The sequence below is a fragment of the Chelonia mydas genome, chromosome 3 (assembly GCF_015237465.2).
Source record: "Chelonia mydas isolate rCheMyd1 chromosome 3, rCheMyd1.pri.v2, whole genome shotgun sequence".
Classification (NCBI taxonomy): Eukaryota; Metazoa; Chordata; order Testudines; family Cheloniidae; genus Chelonia; species Chelonia mydas.
In genome coordinates this window covers 197,468,213-197,486,815 of record NC_057851.1, presented here as the reverse complement: position 1 = coordinate 197,486,815, position 18,603 = coordinate 197,468,213, and the positions used below count along the sequence as shown (strand labels likewise).

Sequence of the window (18,603 nt, the reverse complement as noted above, 5' to 3'; positions counted from 1 at the left end):
AGCCTGCACAATGTGAGAGGGGAGGAGAGAGCATGTGAACATTCAATATCTCGTCCAGCAACCAGAGGCAGATGATGTAGATGTTTGAAGCTTGTAGTCTGAGGCTACAAAAGAGGGAGCCACTGAAAAGGGTCCAAGGACAGCATCCTTGCAGGAATCCCAATAGCTACCCTTTCCTTGCAGGTGAGTGGGGGAAGGCCTTGATTTCTGAATTGGGCATTGCCTCTGGAGTGTGGCTCATCTTAGTGCCTACTGGGTGTTTGGCAAAGTTTTCAAGTCTCATATTTGAGCAGCAGAAAGAGAAAGAAAATAAAGAAGCCAGAGAAGTGGTGAAGCAGGTTGGTCCGTCCTGGCCTGCCCAGAATGCAGGGTGGAGAGGAGGGGCAGGGTCACCCCCATGAAAGTTTGACAGTGGCTGTTGGCAAATGGCATCCCTCTGTTAAGGAAGCTGCTATTGCTTAGTGCCCAGCACTTCTTCCAGGAGCTGGGATTAGCTAGTCAACGAGGGAGCCACAGGCGGAGTGTTCCTCGTTTTGATCCAGTCTCCACAGCTGCAAAAGGGTCTGTGGTCTTTGCCAAGCCTGGGAATACGGCAGGCTCATTAGGAGGCCCAGTTAGAGCACAGAAAATGGGGGACTGAGGCCTGCCCCTCCTCACCCCCTTCACCGCTGCCAGGACAGGTTGTTTTTAGAAGAGCTCCTGTATTACGGTTCAACAAAGCTGCAGCCAAAAAATACTATTTGTCTGTCCTCACTGCCTCCCTGCCATTCGCAAGCAACATTTTACACGTTTTATTAAAAGGGAAAGTTGTTCTGACAGTACGGTACTAATTAACACAGCACATGACTCTTTCATTCCATCCGAGTGCTGGGGGCAAGGCTGCACAGGTATTTCTCATCGTGTCTGGTATTAACGGCCAACGCAGATTAATTATCTCATACCCAATTTTTAACGACAGGCTAGACACTATCTGAGGTACAGTCAGAAAGATTTGATTTCCCCAACCTATGGTCCCCAGGGAGTGGCTATTTTCCTCAGCTGGTCTCGCTCAAGTGTATTGTTGCCAGATGCTATTTCCTACTCATTAAACTGGAATCAACACCACACCAAGGTCTGCCAGGATGCTAGCAGACAGATCTGTGACACTTCAGAAGTCAAGTGCTCTGAAAAGTTCAAAGAAAATATAACACTACACCACACATCTGGAAATCTAAGGCTCACTACACCAAGCACACCTCAAAAGTTGAGATGCCAAGATTAATAATGAAACTACAGCGTAATAGGCTGACCTGTGTTCTCATTTACATCAGTTGAACCCCAGCAAAACCACTCTAACCAAGGGTAGAAGTTGCTGAATACCCTTAGATTTTAAGTTTTTTGGGACAGAAGTTTTGCTTTATGGTATTTATATTTTTGGTTGGGTTTCTTTTGTTTGTTTTTTTTTAAAAACCCCACTGTGTACATCTATCAGCCTGTGTAAGTAACTTATTTCCCCTTTTCCCAGCTCCAACCTAGCCATTCACGGTCCATGCATTTGTGAGCTCCAGGTCCCACAATCTTAATGTACTGTACCTAGGAATGCGGACACCAGCCCTGGAAAGAGATTCCATTTAGTTCACAATGCAGCCCCCCTCCTTAACGATACAGGTCAGTCAATCTCTCTCCTTGGGAGCTCACTTGCTTCACTAACTCCCCAGGGAAGGGGAGGAAGAGTCACATTTAAGATTTCAGTCCTGATGTTCAAGGCCCTCCATGGAGATGGGCACCTCTCTCCGCTGCAGTCATGACCTCCCACAACAGCAACATACCTCAGAAGCAATGAAACAGCCTACCTTGCAATGGCAGGTGAAATAACTTGGTAACCAACTGCGGAACTTGCTTCCGCAAGAGATCAGAATGGCCACAGACCTTGCCACATTCAAAACAAACATCTCATGGCTTCAGTGTCATTTCCCCACAACAAAGCAAACCAAAAGGATGGAGTAGAGAGGGGGAGAGGGAGAAAAACAGAAATGTATTCAATCTAACTTTTAGAAGTTGTAATGCACTCCGGTACTACTATGCCTATCACCATTAAATGCCTAGAATAAGAGAGAATAGAATAATGGTTCATGTGCAACCCCAACTTGGATACTTTTCAATTAGTGCATGGAAGGCAGACAAAGATGTGATTTTAGATGTTGTCCATTGTACACACTGGAAGTTCCCTATCCTCCCGTGCTTGTCTTGATAGACACTGGCACTGGCCACACAAAATGAACAAAGTCAACCAGATATTGCATTAGGCAAGGACTGTTCTGTTTAGATGTGCAGACGAGCTCTCAAATTAGCTACTGTAACTTGAACAAGCCATCAGGAGAAAGGTTTCCTCTGGAATTCCTCATGGAGTTACTGACAGATTTCTTTAATGTAAGATGAGGTCCCCAGATCTAGTAAACAACAGCTTCAGTTCTCCAAACCTCAGTGTCCTATTACAGCAGCAAACCCCAAATTATTTCCTTCCCAAATATCACGAATATCTGGAAAAGTCAGGACATTTATTTCCATGCATTTGAAATAAGAACTTTGTCATTCTGTCCTCCGAACTGGAACAGCTACTTATTTGAACTTATGGGACTGATTTTGGATCTCTTACAGTTCTAATGCTCAGGGCTCATATGTTGTGTCATCAGGTATTGTTTCAACTATTGAAGAAAGATTTCACACATGTGCTTTACAGCATTAGAGAATCTCCTTAGGACAGAAAAAACTAGGGCTGCACTTCTATGATTAAAATGGAAGAAAAACAACACACTTTCATGCTAAATACTCAAAAGAGTTCTGGCAAATGCCTCAATATGTTGTATTAATAACAATAAAAACAAGAAGGGTGTGTAACAAGTTAGGGATGAAAGGGCTACCAAAAAGCTTTGACCTTATGCAATTTCCATAAGGGCACTCCAATTTTAGCTCTGTGCACTGAGAAATCCCCACTTGGCCTCAAGAGTGAGCATCTTCTAATCTCATATTTACATTTCATAAATTATACATCAACTTCAAGCCATGAAAACCTCTTCCCAAATAAGGAGAATCTATTTTTTCTTTATTATTCTCTGACTTTTATAAATTGATATGCATCATCTGGGACACAGATTTTTTCAGCTTTGCTAACAATATATTTATAAACAAAACAAATGTGAAATGTGTTTACTGATCACATTTTTGTTTTAGTACTTTAATTTTTTTTTATGTTCATTAAAAAACCCAGATACTCTAGGAAGTGGACTTTGTACTATGTAGACTGCAGTACTCAATCCACAGACCTGGGTTAGTCTGGAAATGGTGGTAGTGTGACCTTCCTCACACTGTCTGGCTATCGTACCTGAATCTGATCTAGCAGGGGCTAACTAGAAGGATTAGGGGGAAGTTCAGTCTCGGGGATGTCTACACTACGAAATTAGGTCGAATTTATAGAAGTCGTTTTTTTAGAAATCGGTTTTATATATTCGAGTGTGTGTGTCCCCACAGAAAATGCTCTAAGTGCATTAAGTGCATTAACTCGGCGGAGTGCTTCCACAGTACCGAGGCTAGAGTCGACTTCCGGAGCGTTGCACTGTGGGTAGCTATCCCACAGTTCCCGCAGTCTCCGCTGCCCATTGGAATTCTGGGTTGAGATCCCAATGCCTGATGGGGCTAAAACATTGTTGCGGGTGGTTCTGGGTACATATTGTCAGGCCCCCGTTCCCTCCTCCCTCCTTGAAAGCAAGGGCAGACAATCGTTTCGCGCCTTTTTTCCTGAGTTACCCGTGCAGACGCCATACCACGGCAAGCATGGAGCCCGCTCAGCTCACTGTCACCGTATGTCTCCTGGGTGCTGGCAGACGCGGTACTGCATTGCTACACAGCAGCAGCAACCCATTGCCTTGTGGCAGCAGACGGTGCACTAGGACTGGTAGCCGTCATCGTCATGTCCGAGGTGCTCCTGGTCGCCTCTGGGAGGTCAATCAGGAGCGCCGGGGCAGACATGGGCGCAGGGACTAAATTTGGAGTGACTTGATCAGGTCATTCTCTTTAGTCCTGCAGTCAGTCCTATTGAACCATCTTATGGTGAGGAGGCAGGTGATACGGATTGCTAGCAGTCCTATTGCATCATCTTCTGCCGGGCAGGCAAGAGATGAGGATGGCTAGCAGTCCTATTGTACCATCTTCTGCCGAGCAGCCATGAGATGTGGATGGCATGCAGTCCTTCTGCACCGTCTGCTGCCAGCCAAAGATGTAAAAGATAGATGGAGTGGATCAAAACAAGAAATAGACCAGATTTGTTTTGTACTCATTTGCAACCCCCCTCCCCCCGCCCCCCGTCTAGGGGACTCATTCCTCTAGGTCACACTGCAGTCACTCACAGAGAAGGTGCAGCGAGGTAAATCTAGCCATGTATCAATCAGAGGCCAGACTAACCTCCTTGTTCCAATAAGAACAATAACGTAGGTGCACCATTTCTTATTGGAACCCTCTGTGAAGTCCTGCCTGAAATACTCCTTGATGTAAAGCCACCCCCTTTGTTGATTTTAGCTCCCTGTAAGCCAACCCTGTAAGCTGTGTCGTCAGTCGCCCCTCCCTGCGTCAGAGCAACAGCAAACTATCGTGCATCTGAGTTGAGAGTGCTGTCCAGAGCAGTCACAATGGAGCACTCTGGGATAGCTCCCGGAGGCCAATACCGTTGAATTGTGTCCACAGTACCCCAAATTCGACCCGGCAAGGCCGATTTAAGTGCTAATCCACTTGTCAGGGGTGGAGTAAGGAAATCGATTTTAAGAGCCCTTTAAGTCGAAATAAAGGGCTTCATCGTATGGACAGGTGCAGGTTTACATCGATTTAACGCTGCTAAATTCGACCTAAAGTCCTACTGTAGACCAGGGCTAAGCTTTTTCCATCCTTGACCACTCTGCTGAAAGTACCAAATCAGAAAATGTAAGTGTCAACTGTGGTATTGACTTTATTTACGTGCCATACCACAATCTCAAAAAAACACCCAGGCCAGGTCTATATGACAAAGTTCAACATAGCTGTGCCAACAGAAGTTTAGTAGTAACTACGGTAATAATATAGCATTAGTATGGTGTTATTATACTGACAGAAAAACCCCTTCGATCAGCATAAGATGCGTCTACATTAGAGGCCTCTGCTGGGATTGGTATACAGGCAAAGCACCGTTATGTAGACAAGGCCTGGCTAAAGATATAATCTACTATGGCTAATCAGAGAAGAATGAGAAGCAAGTCCCAATACAGCATGGTTCTCCATGGGGACTACTCACATGCTTAAGTATCTTTCTGCATCGGGGCTACAGAGCTGGGGGTCATCAGCATGCTGATGACACAACGACCCACATATCCTCACTAACCCCTCCCGGTGGCCTTATATGCATGTGAAAGAAAAGGGGAGACAAGATGGAACTGTGAAGAACCACGTGAGAGCCAGCACTCCATTTTGAAATGGCTTAGCAAAAACAGCCACCTCGTGTTAATGGTACCAAAGGCAGCTAATAACTGTTCAACTTAACTCTATAGGTAGGCTTAGCCAAATTCAATTTTATTTATTTATTTTTATCATTTCAACAGATATTGATAGTTACATTTAAGCATTTTTTTTTGGCTATTTTTATCCATTTAAATTTTCACAGTTGTGGAAATATATGGGAGGCTCAGACTATGAGCGCATTGGACAATAATTATTTAATGACAGTAGATGCTGAGATTCAAAAAGTTAAAGCTTTGTGAGCATTAAAGCACAAATTGCCAACATATATGTCAAAATATACACAGCAAACAGCCTTAAATCAAATTCTAATAAGTTCTCTCAAGCAGCATTTTTCTTACCTGGCCTATCGTGAATTTCGATTATTATTGATGGAAATATTTTTTCTTTGTGCGTGTTCGGTGAAATCAATGTTCATTGACATTTATCAATAAAAATCTAACCCTTCCAAGCCTATCTATAGGTTTTATATTACACACTTTTCAATGTTATGTAAAAGTCCATCCCTTTTCCCTTCCTAGACATGGCCATATTGAGAGACATGTCAAGAATTATGTTTGCAATTGTACAAATAAATTGAAAGATAAAAGTTTCTATCTAGAAAAAAAAATCTTATAAGTAAAGACAATTGCTAATAAGTATTAAAATACATTTAAATATAAACATGCTACTGCAATACCAAATTATTTTGAACTGGGAAGAAGAGAGTTAGAAAAATATGCTCCAAACAACAATACACTATTTGAATCTATAAATCTAAAAGTGCTATTGAAGGAAATACTGAAAGTCATATTACTGGAAACATTTTACCCAGCTCATCATGAACTAAAAGCCTGCCGCTTGCCTTTTGCAGGTCAAGTCTGTAATGCTGGAAAATCAGCCTGTGTGCTAAAAAACAGACTAAACATGCACTGTCTCATTAATGCTCTGAAGTGTAGAACAGTTTTAGTACAACAGATGTTTTGTTCGGCATTACAATCCAGGTTGGAGATTAGAAATGTTTTATGGTTCAACACAAAGATTAAAATGAGTCTCTGAGAGAGATGCAGATTAGGAATAAGCCTAAAAGGCTGGAGGTAAGGAGGGGGCACACTCACCACATTTAATTTATGAGTAGTTCCAAGAACATGGAACAAAATCTTTCAGTTTTGCCATTTCAGTAACACAGGCTGTAGAGTTAGAGAGGTAAAGTGGGGGACGATAAATCAGGACTTCATGCTGTGCACCAGGCTCAAATTAACTCTTGCACTTCCTGGAAATGGTTCTTTTGCCTTGGTAATGCAATTATCAGATAGCAATCACAAGGGAGGCAAATTACAATACCTGTGTTTAAAACAGCGACCCCTATTGCTCCTCTTCGGTGGGGGAGAACTACCCACTCTTCAGTTAACCACTGGCCCTTCAGGCTTTTCACACTTTCCGAAAAGGAGAATAGCTGATGATGCTTAGATATAATGGGCAGTTGAATTAACATTCAGTTACAACATGGCCCAATGTCATTCCATAGATACGAAAAGGAGGAGTGTCAGGTTTGGCAGTGAACTCGGAAGTATCTTTCCCCTACAGGTGTCCCAAAGTGGCGACTCCTTTGGTCTACAGGTATTACTGCAGCAACTCACCCATAAAAGTTCTGAGCAACCCGAATTGAAGAGAAATGAGAAACTGTATGCAAGAGAGACTAACGTGATTCAGAAATACCAAATTAGAAATACCAAATACTCTACATGTTAATCTATCACTAGAGTAGCTTGTATTTATTTTTATCTGATGTTCTTCATTAAACTTCTACCTTCACCTTCCTAATCAAAGCAGTCATCACATTTGCCTACAGCAAAGTCAGCTCTCAAGATAAATTATTTCTCAAGACAAGGTCACTTTATTCAGTTTATGATAGGAATTTGTATTGATTAAACCTTTAATATAGTTGAGTTACCATCTCCAAACTCCAGCACAGCTTATCCTGTACACATAAAAATATAGCAATTTAGGAAGGTAGCCAGGCTTGCCATTACATACCCCTGTGTAGCCACAAAGACTCACCCAATGCAGGGGCAAATGAAGGAAGCTTATTAATCACCAGAATTATTCAGTTGATCATCTCTCTGCTTCCTTTGGGGCTCTCGTGTCCAATTTAGACACTTTTTTTTTTCTGATTAGCATTGTTTAAAGCTCTATTGTGCAATTTTAAAGGAATTCTATGCAAGAGATTCTACTGCGGATAAGACTCCTCATAGGGTTTTACCATTCTCCCTTTTCTGTAAGGCCCCCAATAACATTTGAAGAGTATCCAAGGATATCTAGAATTCCTGATTTACCTACTCTGATATTTGTTTAAAAAACTGTATATAAACACAATCTCTGAAGTAATGTAACTCTACTGACATCTAGTGTTATGTGTGCTCTTCCAGGAATAAAGAATGTGTTTTTTAAAAAGAAAACGTATTGAAGAAAGACTGAGCAATCCTCAGTCTCCAATTCCAGAAGCAGTCTCCGTTATTGCAAAAAGACTGCCCATAAAAAGGAGATATAGGCAAGATCAACACCTGGAAAATGTACAACATGCCTTGGGTAAAACTCTGTATGAACTCAAGTCCATCACGGTTTGTCTTATGCTATTATGCATTGAGATATGTTTTTGGTTATCATACTAAAACAGTGCTGCTTTATCATGCCAATTTTTACGAACAGTCAAAGAGTCATCATGGTGATAAGGGAGAGAATTATATAAGTATACAGCAGTAAAAAAGCATCAGGGATTACAGCCACCATTTGTATTCCAGAGACGTTAGACCATGTCAGTTCCATGATACAAGAGGACCGATATGAATATGCAACAGCAATTGTCGTTCTAGAATGAAACTGAAAACCCCAACATAACTCTACAAATAATTATTTTTACCCTAGAGGGTAGGGAATCCTCATCACCTGAGAGGAATTAAATTCTCAGAGTTCTCTAGTCTGATCCAATGCACCACAGCAGTGTTGCCCCTACTTCTCATTAGCCTCCCATGCTGCTCCGGGTTTAATCTGGCAGCACTCTAGTTTCTCAGAAAACCTAGTTTGCCTGTTGATCACCCCATGCACCCACCCATGTACAAGAGCCCCAAAATGTCAAAAGTCTTGATTGTAAAATAAAAAGCAAATACATTTAAAAAAACCGATCTATGACTCATGATTAAAAGGTAGCCTTAATGAAGAATGTACTATAAATGCAGCTCCACATGACACATACGTGACCTTTAGCAAGACAGTAGGCAGCTTCCAAGAAGCCAGGGGACTGAAGAAAAATTATTTAACTTTGCAGGGGCAATTCAGAAAGCATTAACACATTATGACAAAAGTCAGCTGTACCCTGTGATACAGAACAAAGTAAAGCCCCAAGCCACCCAACTGTCAGCAGGGCACGTCCACCCTGAGAACTGTACTAGTATTTCCCCTCGCTCTGAATTAGAGCCTTCTAATGGCTTACCTGCTTCGGGTCCGTCGTGGCAGCAGGGGATTCCAGTTCTATAGTCACAGGACCATCATTCTGGATGTTTACCTGCATGTAGGCTCCAAACTTGCCATCTGAAAATGAAAAGAAAAAAAATGTCACAGGACTCTCGAAAGAAGGCTGCGCCCTGAGGGATCACACTATGGAAAAAGTGGGGTCGACATTTTTTTTAAATGGCTTTTTATGTTAGGCCTTTATTCCTGTATGTAGGTACCTAGATAAATGGCCTGACTTTCAAGAGTGTTAAGCACCCAGCAACTTCCTAGAATGAAATGCTTATAAATAAATTAAGCAGAAATAAACACTCATGCTTTCATCTAATAAAAATGTAATGCAATGTAATTTGGGGAAGGGACCATTTTTTGTTCTGTGTTTGAATGGAGTTCTTGTCCATTACTAGGGTCCAAGGCACTATGATAATACAATAAATAATAGCTTCATAGCCTGTTTTGGTAAATGGGGGCTCTCTGAAGTCTGGCGCCTCTGATATACACATTGTGTGAAGTGGAAAAAGGTAGGGATGTGGTTTACGATCGAGGGGGTCTGCTAGTCACACAGCTGGGTGAATGCTGAAAGTATAACAGAGCTTCCAATACAGAAAGAGAAACTCGATGGGTAGACTGAGCTCTTAGTTCATGCTAGAATGGCACACAAGAGACAGTGCTCTTTCAGTCAGAGAATAAAGATGCAGCATGTGTTTGTGTTTCTGAAACCATGCCAGGAAGTCAGGGTGGTAGAGGGCCATGTTTCTGGTCTGTATTTGGAAGATAGAGGCAAGAACACAGTATTTAACGATAATAAGCAGCTAAAATGGAGGGTGGCATACAGGCTTTATGGGGTGGCTGGATAAAGGTTCATCGCTCATATTGGAAAGATATAGGAGGCAGTGGCGGGGGGGTAGACGTTAGCTTGCAACAGGGTGGGGCCAGAGAGGACAAGGAGCTTGAGTAAGCCTCAACAATGAATGATCTCAACCAGCTTTTTTTTTTGGCACAGTTTTGACACTATCTATTTACAGGGTTTCAGAGTAGCAGCTGTGTTAGTCTGTATCCGCAAAAAGAAAAGGAGGACTTGTGGCACCTTACAGACTAACAAATTTATTTGAGCATAAGCTTTCGTGAGCTACAGCTCACTTCATGAAGTGAGCTGTAGCTCACGAAAGCTTATGCTCAAATAAATTTGTTAGTCTCTAAGGTGCCACAAGTCCTCCTTTTCTTTTATCTATTTACAGCATTTTTTCCTAGGGTGCCCACTACACTATGGATTAGTGCCTGGGCACTCCATTTCCCACCAAACTTGGTCTCAAAAAGAGTCGCTGCAGTCTCGGGTTTTTCTCTCTACAAGTTTTCTCCTGTCCTTTTCTGCCTGTTCCTTTTCCTTCTCGTCCCTCCTTTATTTCTCCTGCAGCTCTTTACATTTCTTCAGCTTCCTCCATCCCAAGTTTGTCCCCCTGCCCCCCATGCTCTCCTTGTCTCCCTTCCTTCCTATGCAGTTCAGACTGCTCCTATGCTAGACCCAACACATTCCCTCTCCCGATGCATGAGCTTCAGTCTCCTTTTTAGTCCTGCCATAGAGACAGGAGGTGGCAACACAGAGAGAAAAACTGTGTGTAATGCCTCGTGGGAGAGGGAAGAGGATACCAGACAGACAGAGAGGAACAGTTACCCAGAGGCTCCTTTACCACTGAACACGGGTAGCTGGAAACCCCTTAAGTAGCCTGGAGCACCCCTAGGCTGGGACAGATCACCGACGCGCTGCCTTATGGCAATGCTACCAGAGCTTAATTGTTTTGGTGAAGAACATCTGCAAAAACATTGTGCTATTTTGGATAATGCTTGAAAAGGATTTTCAGCAGATAGGAAATAGCCACATGTCAAAATTTGCTACTCCAAGTTTTTGTGCATGCTGAGCCAGTCTCTGATGGAACTTCTGATTCTGAGCAAGTGCCTCCTCAAAATTACGGACTAAAATGAGTTAAAACTCCCCAAGCACAAGGGCTTCTTCCATTCTTCAAAGCAAAGTGGTGAAAAACCCTGGGGGAAAATATTTCCCCTGACCTTGGATTAGTGTTCCCAGCACAGATGTGCATTAAGCCACGTCTAATAGATCAGACATTAGCGGACAGTAGAGGTGACGTGGGAAAGCCCCATTTCTGACTGCATAATATACCTGAAGAAATGTTCTGAGACCCATTTTCTGTTTGCCAGATAAAAGCTGAGTTTTGCTACGAACATGAAACCCAACTGGCCCATTGCAGGTGCATACGTTCGGAATCTCAGCAGAAATACCATGTTTCTGTTGCTCAGCAGGCCACCCCACAAACAGTCCATCCAGGGGTACCGCGCGGCCCTGTGTCATGTAGAGCCCAGCTCCAAGGCAGCCATCCGGGAAAGTGCAAGGGGCTCCGCGTGTGGCAGAGGAGTGGCATGGGTTTGGCCACAGCAGGTCCCACCCTGTGTGCGCATGGGAAGACAGGGTCTTCAGAACACAACTGCCTATACTGCACATCTGTAGCAGTGGCTGAAGCCAGCCTGCACAGTGCTTCGCGTCCTCCCTTCAGGCCGAGAGGCTGAAGATTACTCTCGCCCTCCCAAACTCCCATGTTGTTCCCCAGTCCTTTGCTTGGGCTCTGAACTGCAGGTGGGGGGTTGCCCAAATCTTTCCACACAGATGGGAGTAACTTGCTTTGAACAACGGTAACCAGATAAGTACCGAAGCTGCTAGTTTCTTTCTGATTATCAAAGATGTAACAATGCACTGCGGCTCTTTGGGGGCTAAAAGTCACAACGTTCCAAAACACAAAAGCAAAATGAGATTTCTTGCAATGGAAACTCACTAATGACTTCCCTAAGGACTGACAATTATGAGGAATTACTGCTTTAAAAAAGCTATGGCAAAACTTATTTTCCATTCAAAAAAAGATACCATGAAATATTCACTATCCTGAGGAAATGCCATTCTATTCTCAATCGCTAACTAGCTACGCAGCAAAAATACCAAGTAATAATGGAAAATAAAACAAATTTACGAGACTGAATTGCTACCAAGCAAGCAAAAAACAGACCTGATCTCCCCTGTACTGCCTCTTTCTCAATTTGCAAACTTGCAGGAGACTGGAACTTGAAAGGGGACCCCCACGGGGAGATGACGTCAGAGCAATCAAAAAGCCACAGTCATTATAATTCTTTTGCACATTTCTTAAACTCTTTGCCACCCACAACAGATTAAAACCCACAGAGAAACCCCAGATCGTTTTTCTATATTTGTGTCTGGTGAATCACATGGGCAAACGTTTTCTGGGACTATTATAAATGATTCACAGCTGAAAAATAAGTTTCAGAACACTGAATTTAACAATGGTTAACCAATAGCCATGTTCACAGACCTAAAGTCTAAATACCTATTCAAATGTTTAGGGAAAATCTCTTTGCATTTTTATTGATTATGGCACAGTACATCTTACAGGTTTGGTTCCCACTCAGAGGGAGAGGTTCCTGTTTCTGATAAACACATTAAATCTGGAACTCTAGCATTAAACATAGGCTAGCAGGGATGGTCCACACCAATACCCAAAAAAGTATGCAAAGTGGTTACATGTTTACAATAGCTTCCCCAGGAAGTGACTATAAACTCTGGATGAACTTGTACCAAAAAGGTGATTATTATTTGTATATTACATACGCCCATACCACACAGATGGCACCAGGTTTATAGCCCCATACTTAAAATTGGATGAATTGTTTTGATTCAAACAACATTCAACTCAGGCAGACGCCAAGCTTGTCAAATTTCAGTCCAAAAGATAAACAGAATTAGAAAAGATAAGAGCTACTGAAAACATCATCTTAAAATGGAAACATTTGCTACTAATGCTCTGGCTCCTTATACTTAAGGCTTGGTCTACACTAGAGCTTACTTCGGTATGACTTACATCGTGTGAATAATCCACACCCCTGAGTGACATAAGTGACACTAACCTAAGCGCGGGTGTGGACAGTGCTACATCGGTGGGAGAGCTTCTCCCAGTGGCATGGTGTGTCTTCACCAGACGCGCTGCACCGCTGTAACGCTGCTGGTGTAGACGCGCCCTGTCTATATCTCCCTGCCCTGGAGCCCCAGTTTCTACAAAGGTCAGAGTGGTACTTCAAAATGGCATAATAATGAAAGGAAAGCCAGCTTTCATTCTATGCAGCTTCACTCTCTCATGGGATCTCACAGACAAAGTGAGGAGGAAGACCACCTTAGCTAGAAAGTCTCCAGAGAGTCTGTCATCCCTCCCGGGGGCAGTTGCTATCAGCTATTTGGCTTGCGAGTCAGCTTTCCAAGTACTCGGTCACAGACCACGCTCTGGCGGCTGCACTGGATAGCACGGTGCTTCAGACGGGATGGGATTTCTATCATTCCTTGCACCTCATCAATACTGCTCTGGAAGAGCAAGTGAAAGATGAAGGAACTACGAGTTCACTACAGCCTTTGTAGACAGGCTCGTTTTGGTCTCTCTACCTGTTTCTGAGGCATGTATTCTCCTTCAGAAGAAGTCACCATTTTCTTCATACACGTGGCAACTGCTGCCTCTATTTTGGGTACCTGTACCAGAAGTTGCTCCTTTTAGCAAAAGCTGAGATACTTCCTTACCTGTCAGTTCAGATATCCTCTCTTAGCGGGCGCTTCTCATTCAGATGTAATGATTCCTGAAGGCATGAGTTGAGAGGCAAGCCTGGCCCCACCTAACTGCAGGAGGGAAAAATACTTGCCTGACAGCAGTACCTCTCTCCATCTTGCCTAGCTGTTGGCATAACACGGTACCAACACACCTGGACACAGTGCCAAGCTAGACAACAGAGAACAGAGTGTTCTCTGACCCTGCATATGACTTCCTGAGTTCTGATAATTCCTTTCTTCCTTTGACAAGGGAAGGAAGCATAAGATTCTGTGGAAGAGTCCAAATCCCTGCGATGCTTCCTGGATTTCTTTTATATTTTTGGTGGACTTCCTGCATTGTCCATAGAAGACATGGAGACAAGACCATCTAGGTGCTATTTCTTGGACAAGGCCTTTCTAGGGGGAGGCAGTTCCCTCGGTCTTCTGAAGTGTTGTGAAGCACCAAGGGATTGCTGGGTAATAATCCTGACCAGGGCTTGGGAAAGGATAGCTGTGGAGTGGCCACAGCTAGAGGGAGAGAACTAGCTTGTTTGCTCAGAGTCAGCATAACCCACCTTAACACTTTGGGGCTGCACCTGGAATGAAGGAAGCGGGAGTTGTGAAGGCAGTGCCTAGCTGCCCTTGTGCTCTCAGGTCTGCTTGTTGAGATAGCTGACGAGGTAACAAGATTTTTAGTCCAGACGGAACCATGATGACCATCTAATCTGACCTCCTACGTAACACAGGCCACATCCAGCGATTCCTGCATCAAACACAAAAACTTGTAGCTGAGCTCGTGAATGTTTTAGGGCAGTGTTTCCCAAACTAGGGACGCCGCTTGTGCGGGGAAAGCCCCTGGCAGGCCCGGGCAGTTTGTTTACCTGCCGCGTCCGCAGGTTCAGCCGATCACGGCTCCCACCGGCCGCGGTTCGCTGTGCCCGGCCAATGGGGGCCGTGGAAAGCGGCGGCCAGTACGTCTCTCGGCTCGCGCCGCTTCCCACAGCTCCCATTGGCCTGCAGCGGCGAACCGCGGCCAGGGGGAGCCGTGATCGGCCGAACCTGCGGACGCGGCAGGTAAACAAACCAGCCTGGCCTGCCAGGGGCTTTCCCTGAACAAGCGGCAACCCTAGTTTGGGAAACACTGTTTTAGAAAAACAGCCAGTCTTGATTTGCAGACTCCAAATCATGCAGAGTGTACTACATCCCTTGGCAAGCTATTCCAATGGTTAATTTCCTTTCCTGTAACAAATACACATCCATTTCTTTTTGAATATTTTTACGTCAACTTCCAGCCATTGGATCTTGGTATGCTTATATCTGTTAGATTTAGGAGCCCTCTCATCAAATACCTTCTCCCTGCCTATGCACTTATCAATTGACCAAAATACCTTTCAACTTTCTCTTTGATACAATACGCTTATAGGCATTAGTCTATGTGTAAAAATTTAATTAAAATCACAAGTTCATTTTTGCTTATATCATCACCTTCTTAATTTTTTAAAATCCTTTTCCTTTAGAGGTTTGTATGTGTGGTACCTCCAGGGCCACAGAATTTTTTTTTCTTTTCTGTATTTAAGGTGAAACAAACACGACATTTCTGAGATATGAGACTTTAAAAATAGAAGTAATTTGCTTTTAGAATATTCTTTGGACACATCTCTCAGACAGCATGCTCTAGAAACTTCATATTTGTTTTATTCATAAATCTATCTAAGGATATGTCTGCACTGCGCAATTAAACCCAAGCTCTCATCCAGGTTTTGGCCTTAACTCCCGTACTGTCCACACAAAGACCTCTGACCTGGGTTTGGAGGTGTTTTAAGCCCAGGCTTGCTGGCTCAGCTGGGGATGTGGGCTAGAGCCTGAGTTCCAGTTTGACTTTGGCTGTAACCTTCAGGCTAAATCATTCAAGTGCTAATAGTCCTCCAATACCCTTCCCACAATTCTCTCCCACCCAAAGGACAGACATGTTCTCTTGGAATTGACACAAACAGCTGAAAAAGAATCTTAGAGCTTCTCAAAGAACCATAGGCTATACCCCCAGACGGGGGAAGTGCAGAAACAGTGAGGCCACAGTAACTCAAGTATTGCTTTGCAGTGGGCACGCTCATATCTGGGCTAGGCTAACCTGGATTCCAATCCCATGGGTTAATTGGGTAGTGTAGACATAGTCTTCGGTAATTATCTCCTCCCCTGGTCCTCATTTCCGTAATATATTCGAGGACTGAACCTGGGTCCCCGACTAGTTCTCTGGCCAGTACACCATTCCTCCCATTATCCCTCATAAAATCTAATGCACAGAATAATTTCTGGCAATGTAGGCTGCTGACTTTTGGAAGTTTTCAGTACAAATGTCAGGATGTCTGAATGGTCCATCAGGTCCTAGACTGCTTATTACAACTTTGCCAAAGGTCTGGTGAGCTCCACAAGCCCCACGGGTATATGGCTTCACTGAATATGAAAGCTCCGTTAGCTACAGTGCTCCAGCTCAGCAAGATTATTACAGTTTGCGACTGCCATCAGCCAAACTACCGGGTGTAGTAGGAAGAGAGCCTGAGACATAAGCCCTTGCATCAGAGGCCTGGTATGAGGCAGGACCTGCTCACAGAATCTAGCAAAAACAGGGCTAATATTGCAGAAATACACATTCCTAAGAAGTGCTAAGGACAGAGCACTCACACAAACATACCCCAATATCAAGTGGTACCAAAACATCCCAATATCGAGGATGGTACAAAAACATTCCCCAAGGATAACAGGAACACACTGACCTCCTAAAAGATAAGGTCAGGATGACAGTACGTAATAGAAATGTTTCGATCGAACCAACATGTACAAGGTGGTGGGTGATAACTAGCCATGTCTGGAGGCAATAACTATGTCAGAGGCAGCACATAATTTGTTTGTATCAGGGTATAAAGATGTATCTCAGAGGGAGTATCTCTGGGAGTGTCCAGCCGAGGGGGGAATGGAAAGGCCCGGCATTCACTGAGCTACGTCTGTTGTCACAAGCATACGTGTCTTAGTATCCTCGTAGAGTCTGCCAGGTGCTATTACCGTGCTTTGTTGATAATAAACCTGGCCTGGTGCCTTCGTACCTTAACGGATCTTTTGGTCATTGTGTGGTTCACTCAATGTCTGTGATGCCAGCTGTCTGCACAGAGCTGAGGCAGCACGCAGACTGTTTACAAACTTCAGAAAGTTTACAAATATTCTGGCAAAGGCATAGCACTCTGTAAACCACAAACTGCTGGAGGAGATTTTAATATCCATCAGCAGAATTAGACTCAATAGGACACAGACTGGAACAGCCTCCAGAAAGTATAAATTAGTAGATGGTTCTTTTAACTGAGCTAGTTTGAAATGTGTATTACCTGGCACGGTAGTGAGGACAGCAAGTCCCAACCCATCACACAACATACAATTGCAGCAAGACAGAGCAGAAATCAAAGCTATTTTTAAAGTAAAAGCAGACATTCAAGAGACAGTGGTGACTACTATTTTATTTCAAGTGCACAACTATTATGTTACTTGGGGACAGGGGGGAGAGAAGAGAGAGCATTTAAAAGATTGCCGTCAAAATATAAGAAGCCTCAAAGTGAAGCGCTGTGGTATGAGAGTTCAGAAACAATGAAACAGAATATTCCACAAAGCCAGAAAACAAAGCTAGATATGCCAAGCTTTCTATATTTCATTCTGAGGGGGAAAACACACCAATGTTTTTCAGTTTAATTTCACTGAGAGATGAAGATTCAACCAAGCAAAGTCAGTACTGGACAGGATTCTGGTCTTGTTGACTTCAAGGGAAGTTTTGTTACTGCCTTCAGTGAGCACAAAAACAGGCCCCTTACTTAGTAATAACTTGACATACACATAAAAAGAAATATGTGATTTAGGCTTTAACGATGGTGGATAAGAAGCAGTCTGAAAGCTACAGTTTAAAATTTCAGGACGCAAGAACTCTGTAATTTCATCAGATTTAGGTTTCCTATATTACGTGTCAAAACTGAAGCGTCTATCAGAACAACATTACTTAGATCATTATCAGCATATTAACAGCAAAAAAATATTATACTAAGACACCGGAAAGCTGACACGAGACTGACATTTTAGGAATGGATTTCATCACTAGCAGACACGATCTCTTCTGAAAGTCTATACGATACACAGGTATCTGGGATAATTATGGTTCATATACTGTCAATCAGGAGATTAACCCTTAAACCTTTCCCTATCTACCATTCTTCTCCTTACTTTTCTGCTTTCCTCTTAAGCAGGATGAATCAGACCTGTACAATACAAGTTATATTTTTATACTTCAATCTACCCTAATAACGATAGCAATATTGACCCCAATGTTCTTGCTGTATACACTTGTTTGCTATACAGTTATACTAAAAATTCAATACAAATTAGGAGAGGACCATAGGAAGCAGAGAGAAAAGATGAACAGAGGCCTGAGAGCAAGGAAGAATGGCACCCACCATGTTTCCTTTAGCCAAGAGAAGACTGCTGTTTAGTAACTATGAACGGAGCAGAGAACAGACTGACTAGATAAGATCCTAGTATCAGCAACATATAGCATATCCTATTACCATCATCAACATGTGACATGGTGGGAAATGAAGGAGTAAAAAGTGAAAGTCATAATGTTCACTACCCCATTCACTTTTAAGTGCAACTAGTAGGAAAACCTTAAGGAGAGAAGATTCTGGTTTGGTCTAGCTGTCTGGGGTAGTAGCACCATGCATGGCCACACCTGGGAAAAAAGACTGAGGCATCGTCTATGGAGCAAAGCATCAACGTTACGAAGTGGCAAAGAGAAGATGGCAACTCTTAGGGAGCTGTCTATGTAAGCAGCTTTTGCTGGGGACATTAAAGACTGGAGCTTAAACCCCAGAAAGGACTCAGTTCTACCCTAAATGGGAAAGACAAAAGTCACCCACAACATT

At 43.2% G+C, this 18,603-nt stretch overlaps 1 protein-coding gene across 2 annotated transcripts in view; it reads right to left on the bottom strand.

Moving 5' to 3' along the window:
* DTD1 (D-aminoacyl-tRNA deacylase 1) overlaps window positions 1–18,603 on the bottom strand; it is a 97,008-nt gene that overhangs the window by 71,381 nt on the left and 7,024 nt on the right. For both annotated transcript variants that reach the window (XM_037896222.2, XM_037896223.2), the window contains exon 4: window positions 8,987–9,084. In XM_037896222.2, coding sequence (XP_037752150.1) covers window positions 8,987–9,084 — 98 coding nt within the window. The remainder of the gene's footprint in view (window positions 1–8,986; window positions 9,085–18,603) is intronic.